The 26,314-nt window shown below is 44.7% G+C and overlaps 1 protein-coding gene and 3 long non-coding RNA genes across 4 annotated transcripts; all 4 read right to left on the minus strand.

The window, feature by feature from the left end:
- Positions 1 to 1,511: 1,511 nt before the first annotated feature.
- LOC135398537 (protein piccolo-like) lies at positions 1,512 to 7,035 on the minus strand. Its single transcript, XM_064629936.1, has 18 exons — positions 6,997 to 7,035; positions 6,863 to 6,952; positions 6,625 to 6,714; positions 6,387 to 6,476; positions 6,149 to 6,238; positions 5,910 to 5,999; positions 5,672 to 5,761; positions 5,434 to 5,523; positions 5,195 to 5,284; positions 4,957 to 5,046; positions 4,718 to 4,807; positions 4,480 to 4,569; positions 4,242 to 4,331; positions 4,071 to 4,092; positions 3,765 to 3,854; positions 3,533 to 3,643; positions 3,285 to 3,344; positions 1,512 to 3,102 (listed from the first exon to the last, which is right to left on the minus strand). Exons 1-18 carry the CDS (start codon positions 7,033 to 7,035, stop codon positions 2,669 to 2,671), a joined length of 1,836 nt encoding a protein of 611 aa, XP_064486006.1. The 3' UTR covers positions 1,512 to 2,668.
- A 305-nt stretch (positions 7,036 to 7,340) lies between these two features.
- Positions 7,341 to 8,302, minus strand: LOC135397902 (uncharacterized). The gene is made up of 3 exons (XR_010423860.1): positions 8,214 to 8,302; positions 7,574 to 7,669; positions 7,341 to 7,425 (listed from the first exon to the last, which is right to left on the minus strand). It is a non-coding gene; the product is annotated as an uncharacterized LOC135397902 (long non-coding RNA).
- Positions 8,303 to 14,069: 5,767 nt separating this feature from the next.
- On the minus strand, positions 14,070 to 15,338 carry LOC135397903 (uncharacterized). The gene is made up of 6 exons (XR_010423861.1): positions 15,218 to 15,338; positions 15,017 to 15,137; positions 14,879 to 14,937; positions 14,583 to 14,801; positions 14,398 to 14,496; positions 14,070 to 14,169 (listed from the first exon to the last, which is right to left on the minus strand). It is a non-coding gene; the product is annotated as an uncharacterized LOC135397903 (long non-coding RNA).
- A 1,198-nt stretch (positions 15,339 to 16,536) lies between these two features.
- LOC135397904 (uncharacterized) lies at positions 16,537 to 17,131 on the minus strand. Its single transcript, XR_010423862.1, has 3 exons — positions 16,936 to 17,131; positions 16,802 to 16,864; positions 16,537 to 16,714 (listed from the first exon to the last, which is right to left on the minus strand). It is a non-coding gene; the product is annotated as an uncharacterized LOC135397904 (long non-coding RNA).
- Between the last annotated feature and the right edge of the window lie 9,183 nt (positions 17,132 to 26,314).

Below are 26,314 nucleotides of genomic sequence, written 5' to 3' on the forward strand. Positions count from 1 at the left end.
TAGAATGAACCAATCAGCATGAAGTGGGCGGACGCCCCAAGGTAAGTTTGAACATCTGAGATGAAGCCGCCGGCGAGCGACCCGCGCACCATCTGGCGGCGGCCACCCGCTAGCCCGGGTAAGTTTGAGGCCGCAGCGGGGCGTCCGGCGGGAGGCGGCGGCGGCGGCGGCCAATCAGAGGTGGCTGGGAGAGTGATCAGTAGGCTTAGAATGGACCAATCAGCGGAGCCGGTTAATTAGCATAAAGGGGCGGAGCTGTGGTCAGCGATACGCATGCACCAATCAGCGTGTGAAGTGGGGGCAGAGCCGAGTAATTAGCATAAGGGTGGGCGGAGCTACAGTCAACCAATCAATGATCAGTCAAGGCTTAGCACGGGCCGCTCAGTGTGAACTGGGCGGAGCCAAGCCAACTAATTAGCATAAAGGAGCGGATCTACGGTCAGCCATTCAAAGATCAGTTGAGCGCGGTGGCCAATCAACGTGAAGTGGGCGTGGCTAATGGCGGCCAATCAGATGGCTTTGGATTTGGCTCGTGCTTGGATTACAAGTGGATTGTGTTGGCTTAGAACTGGATTGTGTTGGCTTAGAATCGGCCATCTTGGATTAGAAAAAGGATGTCGTTATAGCGCACGGTTCTTATGCCGCATGGTTCTTATACGGGCACCGTTATTAAGCCGTATTAATCAATACTACTCATATTCCATGTGTCGAGAGAGCCCATGTAGACTGTGCATCCGTCGTGACTGAGGTTAGGTTTAGGACGGAACGCTAGCAACACCTACTATTCCGTCTTAACGGAACTCTAGTGGCATTTACTATTTTGTCTGGACGGAACGCTAGCAACAGCCATCACAAAATCAAAAAGGTGCATCCTCTGATTATGTAAAGATTCATTCACCACTCTACCCTGCGAAAACTATAGCTAGCACCAATGCTAACTTGTTAGAGGGCTTCTCACTGCATAAAATGTTACACAGAGCAGGGATGGAGAAAATATTGGGTTTCGTGTAACGTAATAACTGGAGAAAGGACCTGCTGCATAAGGGTGCTTATGTGCTTGTGGTACAGATAAGACAGTATTCAGACGGAATATGTAAACTTAAAGTTTGACAATACTGGAAAAGTTTGTTCAATTTATGCATTACAAACTATGTCATGTGACCAGTGTCATTGCTGCATTGGAAGGAAACAGAACTTGTCCATGTTTTAGTATGCAGTTTGAACATTTGTAGTGTGGAAAATTAGGATCCCTGTTTATCAGTGTTAAGAATATGGAAAGTAAAGTAAACAACTATTTTGCTTTAAAGTAGATTTCAAGATGCGACATTTCATGTTAGAATACATACCAAAGGATCATACAACTTAGATACATTCCAATACTTTTTTCACAAACACTAGGTACCTCAAATGGAAAACAGAACCCCATTTGCCTATTTCGGGCGTTCGTTGTAGAAAGTGTCTAGCATACATAAAGGAACCTTCAGAGTCGTTGTGCAGTATGCAAGCGGGGTTATCAACACAGTGTTGGGTGAGATTCATAAGGGTTTTTTTTTTCATGTGCTCTACTATTCGTCTGAAGCTACTGATGAAATTACAATTACGTTGGAAGCTTTTTTCGTTTCCTCTGCTCTGACCGTCTGTAAGCAGCCTCAGCAGACTCTCTGTTTTTAAGTCTGATATGGTATTGCATCCGCTTTATGGCAAAAAAAGATAAGAAATGGGCGTGACATGCTGCGCAACAGAAAGGCTCATGACTGTTCTCAATGAAGGCACTTATGAGGCGCTGCTTTACTCCTTTTCTGTGTAGGACGTTCGCAACCTCTCGTAAGAATGTGCTTTCTAACTTGCAAAAGAACGCAAAGAAGGCATCTGATGGGGCTCAAAATGTACTGCCAGACACTTGTGATTCACTTTGCAAGTAAGTGTACAAGCCTTCTGGCCTTAGTAGCCCCTCATCTGCAGCCTTCAACAAGTTTGGGCAGTTGGGACATTCTGATTTCTTCAAGAAAGAGTGAATCAAGGACCCTGCATGTGCATACTGTGCATTAGCCTCAATAATATTGTCGGGCTCTTGCACATCACGGATACCATGTTCAGCCTGCATTTCATCAACTGTAGGCACCCCTTGGGAGTCGGCAGTCTTATAAGAACTGCTTGCAGTTGAGGAAACCGGCATGTGCATCAGATCATTTAAAAGTTCAGTCGTATCAGCCTCACAGTTGCCTCTGCTTGGAAGCTTCATGAGGTTCCCCGCAAGGGTATGCTTGAGGCCTGCTACGAACTGAAACGCGTTTGGTGTCTCATTGCACCCATGCATTTGCCGGAATTGACCAAACATGTTTTCTACAGGGTCCTGGTTGAGCCGCCGTGTCAGCAGATGTTCAAAACCAAAATTTTGGCGAAGGCCCTCCCACAATGCAAGTACTGCACAAATTGTGATTTGGCACCCCCTAACAGTAGGAGGTTGCCTATCACTGTCAAATTTCCACTGTGCAATCCACTGTACTGTAGACTCTAGTAACTCCTTATGTTTGGTGGAATCACTGATAGCAAATCTAATCCTCATCATCCTGTTGAATGGACTTTTATTGAAGGTTCTTTTATGGACATTTAATCAAAAATCATTGTGCATGTACGATCTTTTGGAGGCAGTCCTTGGAGTCTTGTCTTAAGTCCTTGAAGGACCGAAGGCATGACTCCAGGTTCCACAACAATGTCTTTTAGCCAACTCACTCCTCAGGGAACTCTCGGATGGCAATGCCAGCACTTTACTTAAGTAGTGATATGCTTGAGGACCCTTGAAATGCAAGTTAAGCGCGAAGCTCCTAAACTGGGGGGGCCACCTCCGACCAAACTTGTTCAATGGCTGCAGAAATAGCTGAACACGGAATAGACTGAGAGCACGTTTTGACAAACACCGTGATGCTGCAAACACTATCTGGCTTCTTGTGAGGCCCCCAAAGTGCATGGTTGCACGGCTTCGAAATAGTGCACGTCGGAGGCGCTCCCTTGATACTTGAAGCTGATGAATGAGGGCAGCAGTTCGAGGCGTTCTTCGCTTTAGGGGACGTCCCCGCCTGTGACTAATACCAGATGCAGAGGCTGTAAAATTCAAAGCATAATGCTGAAATACATCGTGAAAATAACGGTCACAACACAGGAATAAGGTGCACTGACATAGACTACAGCATGACAGACTACATTCGTAGAATAAGTCAGTGCTGACAGACCCAATGAGTAACATAGGATAAAACAGTGTTAATCATATATAGTGCAGTTCTTACCTGTGGTCTGCCGTGTACTTGAATCTTTTGCGGTGTCGCTTTGTAGGGGTTCAGCCAACGCTGCAAAGATGAGATTTATCACGTTAGCCCGAGGAATGATTTAGCATGTGTAAAGCAATCATGTTTATGAGGTGCTCAGGGGCAAAAGATGTACCCAAGCATATTCTTATCGAAATGTAGTTTGAGTATAAAAACCTGCAACACATTTTACCTTCTACCTGAAACTGCATAAGAACAATTCTACTTACGACTGAGATCTTGAGGTGCGCTGCAAGGTGAGGATGTCACTGAAGATGTGCCAGGTGTGGGTGAGGCTACCGCACTACCTTTTGTAGCAGCACGCTCGTCAGAATGGGTACCTGAAGCGAGTTCATATTTAGCATATCGTACCCGTGCAAAAGCAACTAACTATATTGAAAAAACAAGTAACTCTGGCTTTGCCATTATGGGTTAATACATACAAAAGGTATATCCACCTACCACTGGATTCCCCTGGCTCACTTGGTTGGTGGTAGGAGGTTGAGGGAGTTGGGGAGTGAGGTGCAAACCTAACTGTGGTTTTTGTTTGGCCTGTCACAGAGGAATTGAGCAGAATGAAACACAGTGGCACTAACCAGTTCAGATTCTTTCTCGCTTAATGAATATATTGCCATGACATTATAATGTGAGCTCTGGCCAGACAGTCTTGGGTCGATAAAAAGAAAAATATTCCACTTACCACTGGCTTCCCCTGGCTCACTTGATTGGTGGTACGAGGTTGAGGGAGTTGGGGAGTGAGGTGCAAACCTAACTGTGGTTTCTGTTTGGCCTGTCACAGAGGAATTGAGCAGAATGAAACACAGTGGCACTAACCAGTTCAGATTCTTTCTCGCTTAATGAATATATTGCCATTACATTATAATGTGAGCTCTGGCCAGACAGTCTTGGGTCGATAAAAAGAGAAAATATTCCACTTACCACTGGCTCCCCCTGGCTCACATGGTTGGTGGTAGGAGGTTGAGGGAGTTGGGGAGTGAGGTGCAAACCTAACTGTGGTTTCTGTTTGGCCTGTCACAGAGGAATTGAGCAGAGTGAAACACAGTGGCACTAACCAGTTCAGATTCTTTCTCGCTTAATGAATAAATTGCCATGACATTATAATGTGAGCTCTGGCCAGACAGTCTTGGGTCGATAAAAAGAAAAATATTCCACTTACCACTGGCTTCCCCTGGCTCACGTGGTTGGTGGTAGGAGGTTGAGGGAGTTGGGTAGTGAGGTGCAAACCTAACTGTGGTTTCTGTTTGGCCTGTCACAGAGGAATTGAGCAGAATGAAACACAGTGGCACTAACCAGTTCAGATTCTTTTTCGCTTAATGAATAAATTGCCATGACATTATAATGTGAGCTCTGGCCAGACAGTCTTGGGTCGATAAAAAGAAAAATATTCCACTTACCACTGGCTTCCCTTGGCTCACTTGGTTGGTGGTAGGAGGTTGAGGGAGTTGGGGAGTGAGGTGCAAACCTAACTGTGGTTTCTGTTTGGCCTGTCACAGAGGAATTGAGCAGAATGAAACACAGTGGCACTAACCAGTTCATATTCTTTCTCGCTTAATGAATATATTGCCATTACATTATAATGTGAGCTCTGGCCAGACAGTCTTGGGTCGATAAAAAGAAAAAATATTCCACTTACCACTGGCTTCCCCTGGCTCACTTGGTTGGTGGTAGGAGGTTGAGGGAGTTGGGGAGTGAGGTGCAAACCTAACTGTGGTTTCTGTTTGGCCTGTCACAGAGGAATTGAGCAGAATGAAACACAGTGGCACTAACCAGTTCAGATTCTTTTTCGCTTAATGAATAAATTGCCATGACATTATAATGTAAGCTCTGGCCAGACAGTCTTGGGTCGATAAAAAGAAAAATATTCCACTTACCACTGGCTTCCCCTGGCTCACTTGGTTGGTGGTAGGAGGTTGAGGGTGTTGGGGAGTGAGGTGCAAACCTAACTGTGGTTTCTGTTTGGCCTGTCACAGAGGAATTGAGCAGAATGAAACACAGTGGCACTAACCAGTTCAGATTCTTTCTCGCTTAATGAATATATTGCCATGACATTATAATGTGAGCTCTGGCCAGACAGTCTTGGGTCGATAAAAAGAGAAAATATTCCACTTACCACTGGCTCCCCCTGGCTCACATGGTTGGTGGTAGGAGGTTGAGGGAGTTGGGGAGTGAGGTGCAAACCTAACTGTGGTTTCTGTTTGGCCTGTCACAGAGGAATTGAGCAGAGTGAAACACAGTGGCACTAACCAGTTCAGATTCTTTCTCGCTTAATGAATAAATTGCCATGACATTATAATGTGAGCTCTGGCCAGACAGTCTTGGGTCGATAAAAAGAAAAATATTCCACTTACCACTGGCTTCCCCTGGCTCACGTGGTTGGTGGTAGGAGGTTGAGGGAGTTGGGTAGTGAGGTGCAAACCTAACTGTGGTTTCTGTTTGGCCTGTCACAGAGGAATTGAGCAGAATGAAACACAGTGGCACTAACCAGTTCAGATTCTTTTTCGCTTAATGAATAAATTGCCATGACATTATAATGTGAGCTCTGGCCAGACAGTCTTGGGTCGATAAAAAGAAAAATATTCCACTTACCACTGGCTTCCCTTGGCTCACTTGGTTGGTGGTAGGAGGTTGAGGGAGTTGGGGAGTGAGGTGCAAACCTAACTGTGGTTTCTGTTTGGCCTGTCACAGAGGAATTGAGCAGAATGAAACACAGTGGCACTAACCAGTTCATATTCTTTCTCGCTTAATGAATATATTGCCATTACATTATAATGTGAGCTCTGGCCAGACAGTCTTGGGTCGATAAAAAGAAAAAATATTCCACTTACCACTGGCTTCCCCTGGCTCACTTGGTTGGTGGTAGGAGGTTGAGGGAGTTGGGGAGTGAGGTGCAAACCTAACTGTGGTTTCTGTTTGGCCTGTCACAGAGGAATTGAGCAGAATGAAACACAGTGGCACTAACCAGTTCAGATTCTTTTTCGCTTAATGAATAAATTGCCATGACATTATAATGTGAGCTCTGGCCAGACAGTCTTGGGTCGATAAAAAGAAAAATATTCCACTTACCACTGGCTTCCCCTGGCTCACTTGGTTGGTGGTAGGAGGTTGAGGGAGTTGGGGAGTGAGGTGCAAACCTAACTGTGGTTTCTGTTTGGCCTGTCACAGAGGAATTGAGCAGAATGAAACACAGTGGCACTAACCAGTTCAGATTCTTTCTCGCTTAATGAATAAATTGCCATGACATTATAATGTGAGCTCTGGCCAGACAGTCTTGGGTCGATAAAAAGAAAAATATTCCACTTACCACTGGCTTCCCCTGGCTCACTTGGTTGGTGGTAGGAGGTTGAGGGAGTTGGGGAGTGAGGTGCAAACCTAACTGTGGTTTCTGTTTGGCCTGTCACAGAGGAATTGAGCAGAATGAAACACAGTGGCACTAACCAGTTCAGATTCTTTTTCGCTTAATGAATAAATTGCCATGACATTATAATGTGAGCTCTGGCCAGACAGTCTTGGGTCGATAAAAAGAAAAATATTCCACTTACCACTGGCTTCCCCTGGCTCACTTGGTTGGTGGTAGGAGGTTGAGGGAGTTGGGGAGTGAGGTGCAAACCTAACTGTGGTTTCTGTTTGGCCTGTCACAGAGGAATTGAGCAGAATGAAACACAGTGGCACTAACCAGTTCAGATTCTTTTTCGCTTAATGAATAAATTGCCATGACATTATAATGTGAGCTCTGGCCAGACAGTCTTGGGTCGATAAAAAGAAAAAATATTCCACTTACCACTGGCTTCCCCTGGCTCACTTGGTTGGTGGTAGGAGGTTGAGGGAGTTGGGGAGTGAGGTGCAAACCTAACTGTGGTTTCTGTTTGGCCTGTCACAGAGGAATTGAGCAGAATGAAACACAGTGGCACTAGTTCAGATTCTTTCTCGCTTAATGAATAAATTGCCATGACATTATAATGTGAGCTCTGGCCAGACAGTCTTGGGTCGATAAAAAGAAAAATATTCCACTTACCACTGGCTTCCCCTGGCTCACTTGGTTGGTGGTAGGAGGTTGAGGGAGTTGGGGAGTGAGGTGCAAACCTAACTGTGGTTTCTGTTTGGCCTGTCACAGAGGAATTGAGCAGAATGAAACACAGTGGCACTAACCAGTTCAGATTCTTTTTCGCTTAATGAATAAATTGCCATGACATTATAATGTGAGCTCTGGCCAGACAGTCTTCGGTCGATAAAAAGAAAAATATTCCACTTACCACTGGCTTCCCCTGGCTCACTTGGTTGGTGGTAGGAGGTTGAGGGAGTTGGAGATTGGGGTGCAGACATAGCAGCATGTTCTATTCGGCCTATTACTGAAGCAGGAAACAGAAGTCATGGAGCGGGTATTTACCAGAAGTTTATGAGTTTTGACCAGAAGTTTGAAGAAGAAGAAGAAGACCAAAACCAGAAGTTTGAAAACAAATGTCTATATGCAACATTTGCGAACAGAACAGTATGTGCCTAATGGGCTACTGTACAGGCTTTGGCAGGTGTACTTAGTATCAGTGATTTATTCAGACCTTCCAACATCCCCCAAACGTTTGACATCACCTTCTCCCCCCCAAAAAAAACAGCAACTGCACCCCCAATTTTTTTTCTTTCCTCTGGATTCTGTTCTGCTGCCCAATGTTGTATCCAAAATGACAAGCAAGGGGGAGGGGGGGTACAAACTGTTTGTGGGGGTTATTCTTACAGCTACGCTTCAGTATCGTTATACATTGAATGTATCACTGTCAACATCTATTTATGCACGTTAAAATAACAAACTCCCTGTAAGAGGGAGCGTTAGGAGGTTTAGGGGGGTCAAGATGTCAACTGGGGGCGGTTCCGAGGCATCACTCATGAAAAAAGACTCACCAGCAACCGTAGAAGGACAACGTTGCACTGACTGGAGGGGCACAGTGGGGACAGCCGTTCTTTTCAGACGTGTCCTCTGCCTGTTCACGAACGCGTCGGATGTGAAATGCGCCTCGCACAGTTTGTGATGTTTTAGCTGGTCAGGCGGAAGATTGGCAAATCCTGGTTGACCGGCGTACTCAATCCACGCAGACTTCCTATAACACAATGAAGGTTGATGAATAAGAGAGAAAATAAATACTCTACAGACTAACCCAAAGGAAAACATCGCTCACTGATTAGTGTGACAAATGTGTCGGATCCCTACATAAGAAAGCTGGAAATAAACAGGAACTGTCGTACCTCTCGTCTCCTGGGAATCCAAAAAATGAAAGATTGCAGTTGAGGCGTGAATTCTTGCAAAAGCTGGCTCCGCATTTGTTATAACTGACCCGTCTTGGTGGACCATCTTCCGATGTTGCCATTGCACCTCACGCCTCCTCACACATGTTGCACGGTCAGCATGGCAGTGTGACAGCCAGACACCGATAATAAACCGAAGAAGTAAGCAAGCACTTAAAATAGATTCTGGTCGTCATTGAGAATCCTTTGGTGTTGCCTTGTGCTCCTTTCGTGAGCATCACTTCAGTCCACTTCCTTACGTCCCAAGGCCAATTCCCACGGGAACAGAGGCTCAAACCTTTTCTTGAGACTTCTTCGGAGTCGGCGCCGCTTTTACTTCGACAGTCAAGGTCGACTTGTATCTCCCGTAATCCTTGGTCACTTTGTCATGCGGCACGCCATAACACACCCCCATAACGGCCAGAGAAGTCAAATCGAAACCATCGAAACCGCCAAGCCTGCACGCATGTGCGCCCGAAAATAATCCATGTTCAACCAATCGGAGCGCGCAGACAGTCTCGGCCAATGAGCTTGCAACGTTGTAAATTGGCGCAGTGGTACATACTCTACAGTCGCATCCTCGGTTACCTGAGGAGGACTGCCCCGAGCGGTCAACGCAGGGCACAAAAGGCCGATCCAATCCAATCCGTTATTTGTTTTGTGGCGTTCGTTGCGGTGACCGTTTATGGTGTTCACGCGTGTACGTAAATGCAGAAGAATCTGAGTTTCACAATGGGTGAGTGAAAAGTGTGAAGGTAATGAGTCAGGAAGGATTGTATGTTTGTGTTTGTGTTGTGAAATAGAAAGTTGCGATGTTTCGTTTGTGCTTATGTGCATGCGTTCGTGTAGTGCAGATCCCATTGTGTTTTGTGTTGACAAAATGACAAGATCAATGGCATTTTCCACTGACGTGTGAAAAGCAGCTGTTCAACGAGCTCCTTCGTCAGCTTGCTCGACAACTCAGACTCGGGTAGCACTACAGTGCGAACAGCGAGCAGGGTGAAGATTCTGATACATAATATCAAGTTGCGAGTGCGCTCTCAAATATTTCAGAACATACCCAGGACGCACAGGACAGAGTAATTATAGCTTTTTCGCTGCTTCTAACAGTGCGATCAAGAAACATCCCAGGGAACACATGATAGTCCACTAGACGTCCAGACCTGTTCTAACCCTAGACTTTAGGGATAGTGCCCAAACTGGACGTTGACTAGACGTCTAAAAGTCTTACTATTATTTAGACGTCTAAAATTAGTGATTTACTAGACATCTGGTAGACATTTAGTAATTGACGTCTAATTGTAGACGTCTTGTAGCTGGCCTTGTATATACCACATATTAGAAATCATCAAGATTTTGTCTTATTAGGTTTTTAAGAGGTGTGAACACATTCAGACATCAAATAGAGTCACTAAATTATAAGAGGTGGTTCTTAGCTTAGCCTTCAGGTTTACAAAACTGAAGTTCAATTGTTACATAACATATGCAGGAAACTGAATTACTTGATGGCAGAGTTAACATAATTGTGTTGTTCAAGTTGTCCGTGAACCGGCCTTGGTGGCTGAGTCTGTAGTGTGTTCGCCTTCTGATCCCGAGACCGCCGGTTCGAACCTGGCCAAAAACACCAGCAACTTAGTGCCAGGATACAAGTTGCTTAGACATGCCATCTTCCACAAGGGACATTAAATACGGTGTGTTGTGTGGTGAGCTTTTATTGCACATTTAAGGACACTCAGGTGGGCAATCCACAGACCGACTGCTGTGGCGTCGCTCATGATCTCAGTTGTCTCGCAATGTAAACCCCAATTATTATTAAGTCTTCCATGCTGGTATCTGTCCACAAGAGTCGTCACAAGAAATCTAAAAAATGTAGCCAAATGCAGAAAGAGAACTGGAATTAGGAGGGTCATCCAAAAATAAGTTTTCCCGATATTTGTTATTCAAAGGAAACACCACTAGGACAAACTGAATGGTGTAGTAGTTGGATGTGACATCCCGGCACTGCAAACGTTGGTTAATGGAGTGCCATTCACCTATGTGTCAGGCATTCAAGTATGGATGTAATATTTCCGAGTACGTCTGACTATCCTAGTAAGTAAGAGCTATCCTACTTTTCGTTAAAGAAAAAAGAGTGCTTTAGAGAATATCCACTAACAGTTACAAAACACTTTACAGGCATTGAAATGGTGTGTCCTCTATACAGGGTCGTGAAAATCTGCACAGTGAACAGTACAGTGGGAGATCAGCTATAGCACCAGGAAACAACGTTTCTTTTCTGAAATTCCGAGAATTGTTAACGGAGACTGGGGGGTCACTGGTACTGCACTCTGATACTCATGGGAACAAATTTCCTTCAGCTTGGTCAACGAAAGTTATGCAAGATGGGGGCCACATTTGCTCGGTAACGTTCGTAAAGAGCAACGAATGAACGCAGCTTGCATTTTCCTTCAATGGTATCAAGACGGTCAAGACGAATTTCTTGGAACAATTATTATTAATGAAACGTGATGGGTGCATTATGCAAGTGCTGAGACAAAATACCATAGGAAGTCATGGTGGGGTGCCCAGTGAAAGCATTCTGAAGGAGGTCAAACTCGCGTTTTTCGTCTGGAAAGGCTATGCCGACAGTGTTTTAGGACTATCGTTGTGTGCAACTTGTAGATTACCTCACACGCACAATCACAGTAAATGCAGATGTACTGCGAGATCCTGGGTAAGCTTCAAACTACAATGAAACAAAAACGCACAGGACTTGGAAGGAAGGCTCGAACTTCGAACTTCGAAGACTCTGGATTTATTACAGAAATTCATCTGGAAATTTGCCAAAGAGAGAAAAAGTACACAAGTGAGCTGGTGCAACGCAGAAGTAGGAAGCATCACCTTGAGCATGAGGAAAATGAAGTATACAGGAGACTCACAAGCGTGAGTTTTCTTTTCGTGAGCTTCCTGTATACTTCGTTCTCCTCGTGCTCAAGGTGATGATTCCTACTTCAATGAAAATTTGCCCAATCTGCTGTTCCATCTTCCTCTCAAAGCGCCCCTCGGCAGTCACCAATTCGCAAGTGATCACGAAACACAAATTGATCAGGTGAAATGCAAAGTGAATGGCTCACTTTGTAAAGAGGACATAGCATGGCACAGACAATGTATTGAATACTTGGTATCACAGTATGAAATATTTGTTCAGCTAAATAAAGTGACTACGTTAGGGAGTAACGTTGAGCTCTAATCTGAACATAAATTTTTTCAATGTTATGCTATAGATTTATTATTTTGTTCACAGCAGAGGAACTTTTGTTGGATGATCCTCATACATGAAGGAAATTCCTTATTCTCCTACTTTCCATCACACGTGTGTGAAGCAGCAAGTACAATCTGTTTGCAAATGGTCATACTGAGGTAATAAAACTGGACTCTGCAACAACCTTCAGAAACTATGCATGAATGGACCACATTAACTTTGTCCAATTATATTATGACCCAATGGATAGCATGTAGTCTTTCATGCTATGTGAGTTGTATGCCCATATATTGTAACAAAAGATCAGTCAGATGAAGGCAGTCTGACTGAGGTACGTAAATAATTTAAATAATGTCCAGACATATGATGATCCGAGTGTTTTTGGCTCACTGACATGCATATACACTGACAGCATCCACAACTAGAAGACATTACCAGAATCTAAGTGTTGTGAAGTAATATTTTATTTTACTGAATATATATCTTTTTTTCTTAACGAAAGCCCGCATTTGTTCGAGGCAATGTTTCTTGAACTAGCGTTCCTGATGGCGTTACCGTTGCTGGTGAATGTAAATTTTGTACGTTAGTAACTCCCCTGCAGAATACTACGCTACACCAACTTGAAGAAATAAGGAACTAAATTATTGAATCACTGAAACGTCAATAAAAAAGTCGACGACTCCGACGAATCGTGCAGCGCAGCACTATAAACCGTAGCTCCACAAACACAGAAGCACTTTGCACGTACAGTGGGCAGCAGATAGCAGATGTTTGTTTACTGCACATAACATTTCCCACATGCTACACAGCTGCAGCAGTAAAATGGAATCTGACGTGAGTCATGGATTTCAGGACCCTTCAAAAAATCTTGAAACTGCCCATGATATTTCTTTGAAACCACTGAACAGGCAATGCGCTACATATTAGGCACACCTGTAGCTCAGTAGCAAAGGCACTGATAAGATGTTTGCAAAAAGAACAGCGATTTTCAACACACACATCACAAAATACGACACTCGTCGCTGCAACGATGGCGATGGCATAATGATGATGATGTTGGTGTCACTTCCGCTGGATTGGCATATGTGTTATTTAACATTTAACCTCCACCACCCAATTATAATGAACGGCGACGGAAATTAAAGATATTACAAAAATAAGTACTCAATAAGCACGAGCTAAAGCAATGGCAATGACGTCTGCCCGTCTACCCAATCACCATCCATCATCCATCCATCCAACCAGTTCGAACCAGTTCAGTTTCAACGGTTGAAACTTCAAACTTTCCGGACGCGTAACGGGTAGCAGTTGGGGTCTTCGCAGCTGCATTCCACTGGTTGTTATACGAAAATCTTTCGAAGTTCTAATCTCCCGCGCGTTTTGTCTTGCAATTTTTGAGCATAGCGAGAACGTACGCCGTGCTGTCCAGTGATAAAAGCTGTTGAGCGCAGCAGAGCTCCCAGAGTACTGTGGTGGACAACGTTTCTTTGTTCTCTGGCTTTCAAGTTTAAAGGAGTACAAAGGGCCATCCAAAAAAAATTCAGATTAAGACGTCGGATGAAAGTGTGTATGTCATTTTACCGAATAGCGCGAAAGGTTTTGATGTGTGCAATTTGTTTCCCAGAAAAAAACTCACATAAACATAGCTCCGCGCGTTCACCCTTAACTCGCTACTTCGGGTGAAACGAGGATGAGGAGGTGATGATGACGCGATAGGGGGGGGGGGGGCTCGTTCTGATTCGCTGGTCAATGGGGGTCAGCGCCCTGTCCCTTTGCCGGCGTAAACCAGTTTTGACAGTTCCTTTGGAGAATCGGGGATGGAAGGAGCGGCCGCAGCAATGGACGACTTCGAGGTCCCGCCAGAGTACCGGCATCGATGCCTCTTTCCCCTTGGGAAATTCGCACACTGCGGCGGTGTGCGGCACAAAAAACACGGCCGTACGGCGATACCCCTGTGATGCCGGCACAGATTCAGTTTGCCGGCGTCCGCGACAGCGACCGCGCGGCCGCCGCTACGAAGCGAAATCTGGTATTGATAATCATAAGTCTAGGGACATATAGTTGCACTGCGAAGGGGAAGCGTAACAAGCAACGTGGTTGAAAAGTGCCTACCCCAAAATAATTTGGCACAAATTTGGTACTGATGCCCTTGCTGGAATTCTGGGGCTCTTACGATCGAGGAACGTGGAAAACAAAATTAGCAGTTTCCAATATTTGCCTGAGGGAGAAAATGCCATTGAGTTACCTTTGAGTAAAGTTTGCTCTTTGTTCCTCATCGGTGGCTGTATGCCTTTCTCCAGGCAATGAAATGCTGTTCCTTAGTTGCAGTGACACCTGATGAAATCTGGTATTGATAATCATAAGTCTAGGGACATATAGTTGCACTGCGAAGGGGAAGCGTAACAAGCAACGTGGTTGAAAAGTGCCTACCCCAAAATAATTTGGCACAAATTTGGTACTGATGCCTTGCTGGAATTCTGGGGCTCTTACGCTCGAGGAAAGTGGAAAACAAAATTAGCAGTTTCCAATATTTGCCCGAGGGAGGAAATGCCATTGAGTTACCTTTGAGTAAAGTTTGCTCTTTGTTCCTCATCGGTGGCTGTATGCTTTTCTCCAGGCAATGAAATGCTGCTCCTTAGTTGCAGTGACACCTGATGAAATCTGGTATTGATAATCATAAGTCTAGGGACATATAGTTGCACTGCGAAGGGGAAGCGTAACAAGCAACGTGGTTGAAAAGTGCCTACCCAAAATAATTTGGCACAAATTTGGTACTGATGCCTTGCTGGAATTCTGGGGCTCTTACGCTCGAGGAAAGTGGAAAACAAAATTAGCAGTTTCCAATATTTGCCTGAGGGAGGAAATGCCATTGAGTTACCTTTGAGTAAAGTTTGCTCTTTGCTCCTCATTGGTGACTGTATTTATTCTTTGAGTTGTCACTATGCAGTCTTTTTCTTGAGTTTGTTCTTGAAGAATGAGTGTGTCAGCATGAAGTACAATTTCCCTCTTCACTGAGTATCCGACTACCGAAGCAATCACTCACCTTACATGTCTTATCTCAAATTGTGCTGCTTCTTGTGTGATCGTCAAACACTTTCCTTGCTATAAAGGAAACAAATTTGTTGTTCACCTAATGATATGGCTTTTTCTCCATTACAGGAGATACCGCCATGTTGCCTACAAACAATGTGCATCGTGGCTTTGGGGGCGCCTCGAAGAGGGAGATAGGCGTGTGCTGCCATCCTGCGTAGTGTGGGCCATCCGGGACAAGTTTCAGTCTACGTTTTATACAGGGTTCAAACCTGCACAATAGTAGTAGGATGTATATATAAATATATACTCTAACCTATTCAGTACAATGTTGCTTGTTTTTGTCTCATACCTGGAGTTTTGCAGCACAGGCAGCATGCACAAGGCCGTAAGCGGTGTTGCCTGGCCTCTATCAGTGCCTGCTTATCCATGGGGGGCTGGCTGCTTGTCAGGCTGGGGAGCTCCTCAGGAGAGTTTGCGGCCCATGCTGCATCAAACGTAGGCCACCTATCGCACAGCTCTACCACTTTCTTGAGAAGCTTGTGCACATAGTCTGAAAGCAACAAGAATGCAAGAGTTAAACTGGATATCATGGCACTGACTTAACTAATAGTGATGTCTGACTTATGTATGGTTTACATACTGAAGGTAGGCTCCTCATTGATGGGCAGTGCAACATACTCTCCAGAGTACACCTTTGACCGTTTCAGAAGGTGGCATAGTTCCCCGTCCTCCGTGAAAGCATGCGCCCTGGCAGAGTTCTCATTGAAATGCAGGATCGCGAGATATGTCCTACACATTAACAACCAATAAACTTTCTCTGATGATGCCTACATACCTGCACTTCATGGTTTTGGGGCCATACCCAACAGACTTTGGAGCAAACCTGATGACGAGGCTGTGGAATGCCTCCAAGCTTGAAGTCTGCACATCAGGAGAAAGGCTCGGGATGTCCTTGAGGAGGTACTTTGACAATGTTATACTGGCTAGCTTTTTCTGCGGCTGTGATCCTTCAAAAGAGCATACACTATATTATGACTACTGCAGAAAGGAATAAATGGTGCCAATGCGCAGTAATTTGATAGCAAAATACTCACCAGGAATGAGCCATGGTCGCTTCGTGTCGTCGAGGAGAGGGTGCAAACAGCGCGTATAAGAACCCTCGTGACCCTCATGGACATTGCAAGCATGGTTGTTGAGGCTCTTCCACATTGAGAGAGCTTGCTCTGTGTCCCCCTTCACAGTGAGTGACACAGAAGTAAAGGTGGTTGACAACAGGCTTTGTCCAAAGCTCAAGTGCTTCACACCCCTTTGTCTTGCTCGCATTCATGAGCTTCTTGCGGATGCCTATATTTCAAAATTAACAGAAAATAAACTGATCTCTCAGCACCATTTCAGTACACCAGTACCCTAAGCACCTACCTTTGGAGACATGCCAAACATCAAACTGATGCTTCACAGTTGGATATGATGTGCGCATGTATTTTCTTACACTGGCATGCCTATCTGTTGTTAGGGTGTCTACCGCAACATTGAAGTCTTTCAGCTCTTCCAGCCCACGTTTCAATGCTTCCAGCTCCATGTGGTAGCTTGACGCCACTTCATTTGACTGTTGATTTTTTTTGTCATTAGCTACTGGTCACACCAAATACTCCAGACAGATATTTACAAAGCAGCCACACACCTGGACCTGGACAGTGTGGATGACTTTGTTCAACTCCCAGTTGTAGAAGTTGTAGGAAAGGTATTTTGCATTATGTCCAGGTGAATCACACCGTCCGTCAGCAGCTAAGTTGATTCTCCTGCCCTGCATCTCAACCAGGAGTGTGGCTTGGTGTTGTATCCATACCTGCAGCAGGTAGAAAGCACATTAGTAATGGGGCTACTTTTCATGATCTACAAAATCCGTGAAAGAACAAATATTAACAGCGCATACCTCTGTTATTGCGGGAAGAAGGTAGCCTCGCTGGTAGCAGAAAAATGTGTTGTCACAGATGGCCTAAAGGGTAAAAATAACCGCTAAACTTTGTCTAGATACATCTAGTTCCTAGGGGCAGAGTATGGACATACCTTGACATTTATCAGTTGAAGCATACGCAGTGTTGGTATTGGGCTGGCTCCACTGAATAGAATGGCAGCTGACAAAAGCACATTCCCAGCAGGCTTATTGGCTATGTACGGCTGGCTTTCCCAACAGAAAATGTGGCCATCTGGACAGTAGCACTTCACTCGAAGCAGGGATCCGACAGAGCTGAATGACGAAGTGCATGGACTCAAACATGTGGTACATACACGAAAGAGTTCCTTCAGTTTGCTTTCAAACATTATGTATTTTGGCTCCTCCTGTGGATCCACAGACCGGTATTGATGGCGGTCACTGCAACAAGTTTGCATGTAACATATATAAATATACCCAGAGAAAAACCCAAGATATTGAAGTACAACTGTAATTACCTGAGAACACTGTCGTTACTCGGTGCATATGTAGCGTCTGCTGGGTTTTCGGTGTCACCGACCCAGACAACACAAAGACATCCCTGTGACATCCACATAACATCATGCCCTGGACTTCAGGATATCCCAGTGACATCCTGTTTTGTCCAAGAGACCATCATTCGGCTGTCCCTAGGTCGTTCATTGCAACATCATCGGACGTTCTATTTTTAATCCCGAGAACGTCCGACATGACATTTTCCGGACAATTACAGGGACGTATCTTTGGGGTCGTACCCCTCCCCTTTTGGCCCAGTGTGCGCTGGGTGTAATTGGGGGACAAGCCACATCATGTGGTTTGTTCCACCATCCAGAAGGAGTGACATACCTACGTTGCTATGGTTCAAAATTTATTTCAGAACACTGCCAAATCAAACAGACAATTATACACATCAAGGGTAGAAAACTATATGTGATGCACGTTTGTTTCATGGAACATGCATTTGCATAATTGGGTGATTCCACGTCAGATCAGGCAGGTTGGTCCCGTCGACCTCTCCGATTTTTTTCAAACTGAGATATGTGAGAGCCCTCTCCTTGGGAAGCACTTTGGCGCTGATACCAGTGTAAAATTTTTTCTGGTCATTCCGTAAAAAATATAGCATGAAAACGACAATGCTCAATACAAAGGTTTCAGGAAATTTGTGCTCCAGAACACACTTAAATTTTCACTTCAACGCAGGTTGGCACTTAAAAATGCAGCATAGAAAACACTGTAGCTTCACAGACTAGCATTCGGAGAGCATGAACATATATACTTCAATACACTACAAGTACTAAGCATTTCTGGTTTAACCGTGACACAAACGTACACTACCTCGTAGTAACATAGTAAGTATAATATAGTAAGTAACATAGTAATATGCCTTTTTGTATCCATTATGAAATTCATAAGTGGTACAAAAAGGCGTAGCCTCCCTTGTTCAACATCGCACGGGCGTGAACGATGTCATTCGAGATGCCGGCATTGGTAGGAGTATGCTTTACATCACTTACATCATTACTTACTTCATTACATCGCTCCTGAACGGACCATGTACAACTGTGCTCTGTTCTCTTCTGTGTTGGAAATCACGTTGAGTACTTTTTGTTTCAAACTGTTCAGCACTCTCTGACGTTGAACAATAAGTTTCCACAACCTCCCCTGCGACGGATGATTGGAGAACTACTGAGGACTCACAATTATCATCACTTCCACTCAGCATGTTTACTATAAAGACCTCATCTTGATTCCGGGATCAAGACGCACGACAGCGCACGACACTCGTGTTGATCGCGTTGCGTACTCAGAGCGTTAGTCGAAATCGTAGAGTTTTTTCTGTAGCCCGACGGTCCTTCATGCACACATATTTTTACCCTTAACTTTCGGCGTCACTGCACATATTATAGGCTCACCTTGAAACTTAAAACTGCACAACGGAATGTGAACGTTTGCAGTGGCGAGCGGATGATGATGATGATGATGACGTGCGTTATTGTCGATGCTCATGGCGCTTTCTGCTTTTGCGCGGCGGTGCAAGTTAAATGCAGCAGACGACGCTCAGCAGTGAACGGCGGGGACGTTTCTTTGATTTTGATCCCAGGGAATCTAGCTCGCATACGGTTTGTACTGTCGTAGTTCTATGCACGTTATTTTATGGAGCTATTGAGTAAATGAAACTGGTGTAATATTACTCGCAGGATGCCAATCAAAATATAGCTGCTAAGATCCCGCATCAAAATCTTGCGCTATGTTATTTTACGCATGTAGTTATTGGTTGCGACCAGAGTGCACTACACCTTCGTTGTTATGAAAGCTGTTAGCCTAATTGGCTGTATCACAACACGTCTGATATTATACACCCACAGGACGTCCAAGGGACGTCCAGCTTGCAACGTCAGCACTGGATAAATCCAGGATATTTATGGATATTTTGGGACATCCAGGGGATATCCAGTGGACATCCATCATGGACCTGGACGTTATGACCAAACTGGGATGTCCTGGGGACGTTGATGGTTGTCTGGGGATACTGCTCTCTGTCACGTCCATAACTGGTGTGGAACAACGCTTTGGTTCCCATTGCACTGCGGTGTCTTGTTGGTTAGCTTGATGGGCTCCTCACTTGTCCGGTTGCACGATGTTTGCATCGACTGCCAAGGAAGCCCACTGTCCTGTAGCTGAGTTTGACAAAGCTCTTCACTTGTCTGAGTACATGATCTCTGCAGTGCCGCAACATTACGATTTGCTTGTGTGCCTAGAGGTACAAAATCCTATGAGCCACATGTTACACTTATGTCGTTATGTTGCTCATACCAGTTGTCCTAGTATTCGTAAGTACTGTTTGGGTCCATCTTGACTCCTTCGGTGGAGAATACTGTGTGCCTTTCTCTTCGGTTGAACGTGTGCTTTTGAGCTGCTTGCACCACAGTTCATGCACGTGTTTGGAGGAGTCGTGTCGAGCTGCATTGAAGAAATGTTGAACAAACAAAATGGCAGAGACTGTGCTAATGTACATTGCTCGGAACTTCCAACCAATCTTCCATTACCATGATCTCACTCCGATAAGGCCCGACTGGCGGTGAACATCACAGACTGTACCGGGTCTGACACCGTTCTTTCGAGGGCTGGGTGTTGACATGGTGTTGCTTGTTGTCAAGACATGTGGAGGCAGACTCAACAGACAGATTCAGCACAGGCGTCCCGAAGATTGCCCCAGATTTTATTTTCTGTTGAAGTCATTTCCACACACAGTGACAACAAGCTACAGCATGTCAACATCCTGATCTTCCTCGAAAGTACATGGGTCAGATTCGGTACTGAATGCAGTGTTTTCCGCCAGATTTGTGCTGGTGCTAGTATTGGAGCTAGGTCATGGTAATAGGAGATTGGTTGGAAGGTTTGAGCCCTGTACATTATGGTATGACATCTCCATGGTAAACCAGATTATTCCTTCCCGGATCAGGATAGGAGTAATTGCAGTTTAACCTGATTTCTCTTTGGAAACCATGTATCACGTAGAGTCACATGTTATTTGCAGTACTTCGTGAAAATTTGTATGCATGTCATATATAAGTAATATTACAATGTAAGAGTAGACACTCACATCGGGAGACAGAAATGCAGGGGAAGCACGCACTGTTTCAGATGCGTGGCTGCTTTCTTCGTTACCATGTTGGGAAGCCTGTAAATAATATTGCGAGGCACAGTGCAGCATCAATAAATGTTACTGTAAAAGGCATGTGTACCTGCACATACACACAACATGCACTCTTAGATCAGGTAACGTCTTGCAGAATACCGTTCAGTTACCGAACAGTGTATAGGTTATAACTGAGCACGCTGGAGCACCGTAAACTTGATAAGTTGCTTACATTGGGAGACAGAAGTGCAGGGGAAGCACACACTGTTTCAGATGCGTGGCTGCTTTCTTCGTTACCAGGTTGGGAAGCCTGTAAACAACATTGCGAGGCAGTGCAACATCAATAAATGTTACCGTAAAATCATGTCTCCTACAAAACCCAATGCCACCATATACTCACAAGAACCATGGAGCCAGTCCATGCAGTGTTACCATCACTAGCTTGGTTGTCACATCCTTCTGGGATACACATGCTGGCCTGAATTGGAGAAAGTGACTGACACAAAGAAGGCTCAAACCCGCAAGACAGAAAACATACGTATGTGCATATACGTACATATACGTATGTGGAATGGGTGTCTATATTACACGACGCGTTGTAATACGTACCTTGTTTTTCTGTTGCACTGCATGCTGATCGCCCGTCGGCAGGTTCAACGACGGCGTCGCGCCAGGCGTCAGTCTACCTCGGAATCTCCCAACTCCGGACGCGTCCGCGAGTGCCATGTTCAATACGTAATCGTCCGATCGGAAGTGCAAATAACAGACGGAGATTTCGAAGTTCTGTGGGACGGCATCACGTCCTATCAACCTCAGCCATGTGGTCCGTGCGGGCTCGTTCTTTGGAACCTTGTGATAGCGAATACCCGGTCCCTTTCGTCAACCAGAGCGGGATTCTCTGGTGTTTACACAGCCACGAACGCCGCACACACGCATTACGCAGGATTGCAGCGGATTGCGTCAGGCAAGGCACCGATTACCATACACAGTTTCAACCGCGTTGCGCTTACGTAAAACTAGCTGAAATGAGAGGACGAGTGACGGTTGTGTTAGGGTTTATATAGCAGTGTGCGCGGTGATCCGTCTACTGTAAGATCTCTTTTGAAGGACGTTTCTTTGAGGCGATAGAAGCAATAAATTCGCGTTAAAAATATACGGAAACAAAATACAGTCATCTCTTCTAAATACCTTCGACAATAAAGAAACAGCTGTTTGCTGCGGCCGGTATTACAGCAACTGTTGCACTGTTCTGCAGTCTTGTGATTTCGTAGCGTTAGTGATAGCGATAAATGAATCATGTGTTTCGTAGAACAAGGCACCGTGAATTTTAGGAAATCATGACCGAGCCAGAGTAATGCTTTTTCAGAGCCCCGAACAGCTGAGTAGCAGACAGCATCTCTCTGTACCAATCAGCGCGCGCCCCCCCTACAACGTCAGCGGGAGGTCCCCGGCAGATCATTTGCTGGTTCTGCTCCCCGCCACCGTTGCGCACGGTCGCTTTTTGCGGCGTACTTTAAACTCAATTTCTGCGATAATTATGACTCTATGGTGTGAATTACTTCTCATGGTGCATCTTACTGGTCTACTTAACAGTTTTATAGGAAGAAAACCGGGTGTTAAAAATGACTTCTGTGCTACTTTAAGGGGTGAGTTCACTCTTCATTACAGTATGTGCCTGTTTCTGTGCACTAAATCGCATGTAGTAGAGGTGCGTGGCATAATATCGGAATATCGTTTCCTTTATTTCGGCTTCGTATCACCGATTGAAGCATATTGGAAGTGTGGGTTGACCTGACTGCACTTGCATTCAAAGTAGTGATTAACGTTGTATGTTCGGCAGTACAACGTTTCATTAAGTGCCTTGGTTCGTCTTGGTGCTAAAACAAATACGGTATCACTAATTAACCATCGAGATTCACGAGTTTTCGATGACTGGTGAAGTCCTGAGTAAACGAAAGTCGACAGTTACGGTTTGCAGGGCGGACATGCCGGAACATAAATGCTGGTTAGTTCATTGTCATGTCAGCCCGACTTCGGTTGTTGCATTTTTCGCTGGTAGTGAAACTACACACTGAAAATTTTGCGAAAGTACTTTTGTTTGCATATCATGGTTTCATAGCAACTGGATTTTTCTTTTTATAGGTGCTTGGACTATCTTGCATCGGTGGATATGAAAATAGTGGTAACCTACCCTACGAAACAGCTATTTGCACATAAGCTTAACAGTTCCCTGTGAGGTGAGGGGAAGCAATTGTCTCCGACGTGTGACTGTGTTGTCCTCCAATGTTCCTGATGTTCGATGTGCCCCCTAATCTTACTCTGGAGGGAGCCTCTTTAAATTTTTTGTCAACAAAGTATTGCAAATACAGTTGGTGGAAGACTCTAACTGCTTTCATTTACATGGTTGCCTTGTGGTTAACGAAATCGAACTTTTTTTCAGATGTTGTGAAAGTCAGCAGGGAAGTGCGACGTAGAAGAAACGACTGCCAGAAGCTTGCTAAGGAACCGCACAACATGTGTGGGCAGCAGACAAAATATTCATCAAACGTACAAAACTAGTATTTTTGTGCTTGGACGTTTTGAAACATCCTTGGTATTGTATGGAGAACAGCGTGACTATGTCATTCCGTCTTACTTCACCCAAACAGCTATCTGGCAGTAGTGCAAGATTTGAGTTCCTAAAAGGTTTATTCACTGAAGTCACCTCAGCGCCATACTATAGATCCCTCAATGTTTAGTCCTTGCATTTGTTCGCTGCATTATGCTTTTTAGGTGACTATTAACACCAAAAATATGGAAATTGCTCAGATATTCTACAAATCACAGAGCAACAAGTTTTAAACACCAGATATACAGTGAGTATAATATGGGTAACAGCTTGACTGAAATCTACAATAAGGCCGAGATCTACCAAGGCCGATGGCAGCAAATCTGCCTGCTGTGGCGGTCTCCTGCGGATGACGTCATGTGAATAAACTTGTATACTACTTGTACGTACTTATAATATTTGACGTGGTGATACAGCTCTTGCTTTGTATTGGCTTTTATAATATACACAGTGTTTATTTTTATCCTGTACAGAATTTTTGCACCAAAGTTATGAGAGCAGCACAGATGTTGTTTTAGTGTAATGCAGTGATGGAAGTGCTGCGCCAATCATGGAGTGCTTAGCAGTCGCCTGCTCCTGTCACATTGATGTACTTTCACAACGACAGCTGTTACATCCTCATTTCCCTGAGATCCTGGCAGCGTCCGCTAGAGCCCTGCGCAGATAAGATTTTTAGCATCCGCGCACACGTTATCCGATCCGCGCCGTTGCATACACAACCGTTTAGATCCGCAAGTTTCGAAGGACGCGTAAACACAGCCGGAAGAATGTTGGTGTAATTTCGGATGCCTCCATGCTCTCATGGAAGGACTCACAGCGACAACCAAAGGGAAACCTTTCAACAAACGTGATATGGAGAGACTTCTGGAACGCTTCCTCACCAGTGCTCGTGTGGACGCCAAATTGCCTTCTCTCCCGTCTTGGCCGTGCATGGTCAAAGGTGAACCCGGGCATGCGCTCGCTGTCGGTGCACAATACAAATAAATTGCTAGTAGAAAAATTACAGCATGCGGTATATCCGCATCCGACCTCGAGCCATCCGATCCGCACACCACAGAAAGTGATAAATTCTCATCCGAATCCGCAAGTATCTTACGGATATCCGCTTCATCCGCGGATGGTGCAGGGCTCTAGCGTCCACATCAGGTAATCACGCACAAACAGATTTTCAGCTGTTGCTGCAATTTGTGTTGTGTAGCTGTAACAGTTCTGTGATTTTTGTACGTGCAGCTTCTTTTGTTTGTGTCTCTCAGATCAGTGTTGATACAGCTTTTGCTCTTATGTGGCCAGACAAGCATCCCGTGAAAGAGTTTGCATAGCCACTAAACAAAACTAGTTAGAACTAGCAGGCTACATAATGCTTTCTGACATGTTTTGTTCTATTTCTAGCCACAGTGAGTCATTGGAGGCAGTGCTGCAGCACCAACAATCACTCATTGGAAGAAAGGAATGAGGTGGTCATCAACACCCTGCTGCCAGTTCAACACTCCTCAGTCAAAACACAAGACGCCTGCTTGGCGGCAAAGTCAATCCAGTTTTAGACAGAGTTTTGTACCGTAGACTTCGTGTGTGGTTTACTGCGAATAAATGTTTATGCTGAGATCCGTGTTGCTATCAGTTATATCACATTTCTGCATGAATGCATGCCAGGACGGTAGCAGGCCTAGTCATGGTCTACAGTAGGTCTAAAGGTGGCTAAAGTAAGGTACAGGAAATGTATAACCCTAGACCTGTTGCCTGAATGGAGTGATAAAATTGGTCTAGCTGTAGACTTCATGTCTAATACATGGTTAAATGTCTGACCCTGTTCCAGACATCCAGGTCAAAAGAATGTCTAAATCACGGCTAGGTACATAGACATCGGATGTCTAGGGCTAGATGGCTAGGTGGCGTAACGTTAGACGTGTTATTTGACGTCTAGTGGACGGATACTAGACATTTGGTCTCGTGCCTAGACATTCTATAGACATTCCTTATATCTTTTTTAGACGTCATTTAGACGTTTACTAGCCCACCATGTGTTCCCTGGGATAGCATATTCAGGTATGACTTGCTTAGTTCTGTGTCTCAAAAGGAAATGCTAGCCTGACTAAGGCTGACAAATTTCCACATTGTGTGTTCCTCAAATGAAGCACAAAATTTTCGACATCAAGGTATTTAACTGTACTTACAATGCTATTAATTTCGTTATCTCCCAACGCTGATGTTACCAAGGTTTGCTTCTAGGGTAATTTCGTTTAATAGACAGGCTGGTTCGGGCGTAGCCTGTTCTATTGCCTAAAGAAGTGACTAGTCTGTTCAGCTTCTCTATACTTATTTGTTGTCGATAAAAGTGTGAAATGGCTGATAGGTTTCTTCGCTTTCACCGTAGAATTTTCTGGTGAAGAAACCGAAGCTTTTAACATTTGAGGATACCAGAAAGGCAAGTTGGTGTTCCAACTTCGTGATAATAGACTTGAGCGAGGAGCAAATTTGACTTTGAACATTTCTCTAACAGAAGTTCATTTCTCCGGGCAGCGGCGACTGGTGCGAAAAAAATTGCTCTTCGAGGTCCTATATTTACGTGAAAAGATGAGTGACGTGGCCTGCTAATCAGTTTCACCTGAGAAACTTACGAGCGCTCATGAAGGACAAAGTAGCAACCTCCTCTAGCTCGCAGTGAGGCAAGGGGAAGATGAAGTTCTGCGACCTGTTATGCTGTGATGTAAGTTCTTGTAAGATTCCATAAGTTCTTATGTAGTCCTATTCATTTTTGTGAACTCCCTCATCATGGTTTACTGCGATGTGTCTAGGTTGGACTCGAATAGTGATATGGTAAGTTTTAACTACAGTGCTGGCTACAAGAACAGTACTTATTTCGTCCCACTTTGCTATAAGGAATGCATGTGCAGCTAAAGTGCTGAACAATTTGTTGTCAGTAATAAGCATTTTCCCACACCCTCGCATTCATGCTGCAGTAAGTATTAAAATATGTGTTTGCATATTCTGTATAGCTGACTTGTCACCTGTGTTTCTGAAGCCAAGTCACGTTTTTAATCATAGGCACTGTAATGTCAAACCGGCTGCTCAAGGACGTGACTCACAGTAAAGCAGAGCATCACATAAAGTCCTGGCTGAGGCACGCCAAAGAACCTCATGACAGGACGTCGACAAAAGATAAGGGCTCGGAGTACTACACAGAACAGCAGCGACAGCTGGACCGATCCGTGCGAAACTATTCAGGCCT

Source organism: Ornithodoros turicata, chromosome 6 (assembly GCF_037126465.1).
Source record: "Ornithodoros turicata isolate Travis chromosome 6, ASM3712646v1, whole genome shotgun sequence".
Lineage (NCBI taxonomy): Eukaryota > Metazoa > Arthropoda > Arachnida > Ixodida > Argasidae > Ornithodoros > Ornithodoros turicata.

What these genes read in the sequence shown, in the direction of transcription:
- LOC135398537 (XM_064629936.1), bottom strand. Translation starts at nt 7,035, where the DNA reads ATGGCAATTTATTCATTAAGCGAAAAAGAATCTGAACTG. An exon ending in TGAGCCAAGGGAAGCCAGTG is followed by an intron (nt 4,570 to 4,717) that starts GTAAGTGGAATA and finishes CCTCTGTGACAG; the next exon opens with GCCAAACAGAAACCACAGTT. An exon ending in AAGTACACGGCAGACCACAG is followed by an intron (nt 3,103 to 3,284) that starts GTAAGAACTGCA and finishes TGAATTTTACAG; the next exon opens with CCTCTGCATCTGGTATTAGT.